The sequence below is a fragment of the Buceros rhinoceros genome, unplaced genomic scaffold (genome assembly GCF_000710305.1).
Source record: "Buceros rhinoceros silvestris isolate BGI_N320 unplaced genomic scaffold, ASM71030v1 scaffold13182, whole genome shotgun sequence".
NCBI classification, from domain to species: Eukaryota; Metazoa; Chordata; class Aves; order Bucerotiformes; family Bucerotidae; genus Buceros; species Buceros rhinoceros.
The window spans coordinates 1-361 of NW_010397225.1; the positions used below are offsets into that span (position 1 = coordinate 1).

The 361-nt window shown below is 47.1% G+C and overlaps 1 protein-coding gene across 1 annotated transcript in view; it reads left to right on the top strand.

Annotated features, from left to right (window-relative positions):
• Nucleotides 1-305: 305 nt before the first annotated feature.
• The window catches only part of NPL (N-acetylneuraminate pyruvate lyase (dihydrodipicolinate synthase)), a 10,659-nt gene continuing 10,603 nt past the window's right edge, over nt 306-361 (top strand). The window contains 1 exon segment of the mRNA XM_010146181.1: nt 306-340. Within this exon segment, the coding sequence (XP_010144483.1) occupies nt 306-340 (35 nt within the window).

Below are 361 nucleotides of genomic sequence, written 5' to 3' on the forward strand. Positions count from 1 at the left end.
TGCGGCACCACACCAGGTGGGTGCTAGACCGCACCCTATGTGGCGGAAAGGAAAGGTAAAATAGAAGATGTCTCTGAAACGTAGTTGCACCCGGTGCGCCCAGTGCTGGGCTGGGATGGTGCTGGCTGCCGTCAGCTGCTCCTTCAGCAGCAACAACAACGAGAAGACAATTCTGTCTAACCAAAACTAACTGCCTTGCAAAGTCCACTTCTCCTGAACTTTGGCTGTCCAGTTTTGCTTGTCACAGAAGTTGAACAGCACTTAAATATAGATAGAAATAATTTTTATCTCTTCCAAACAGCTCAATGACACCCGGAAAGAAGTTAGAGGGTCTTGTAGCGGCTACAAAAAAGCAAAAATA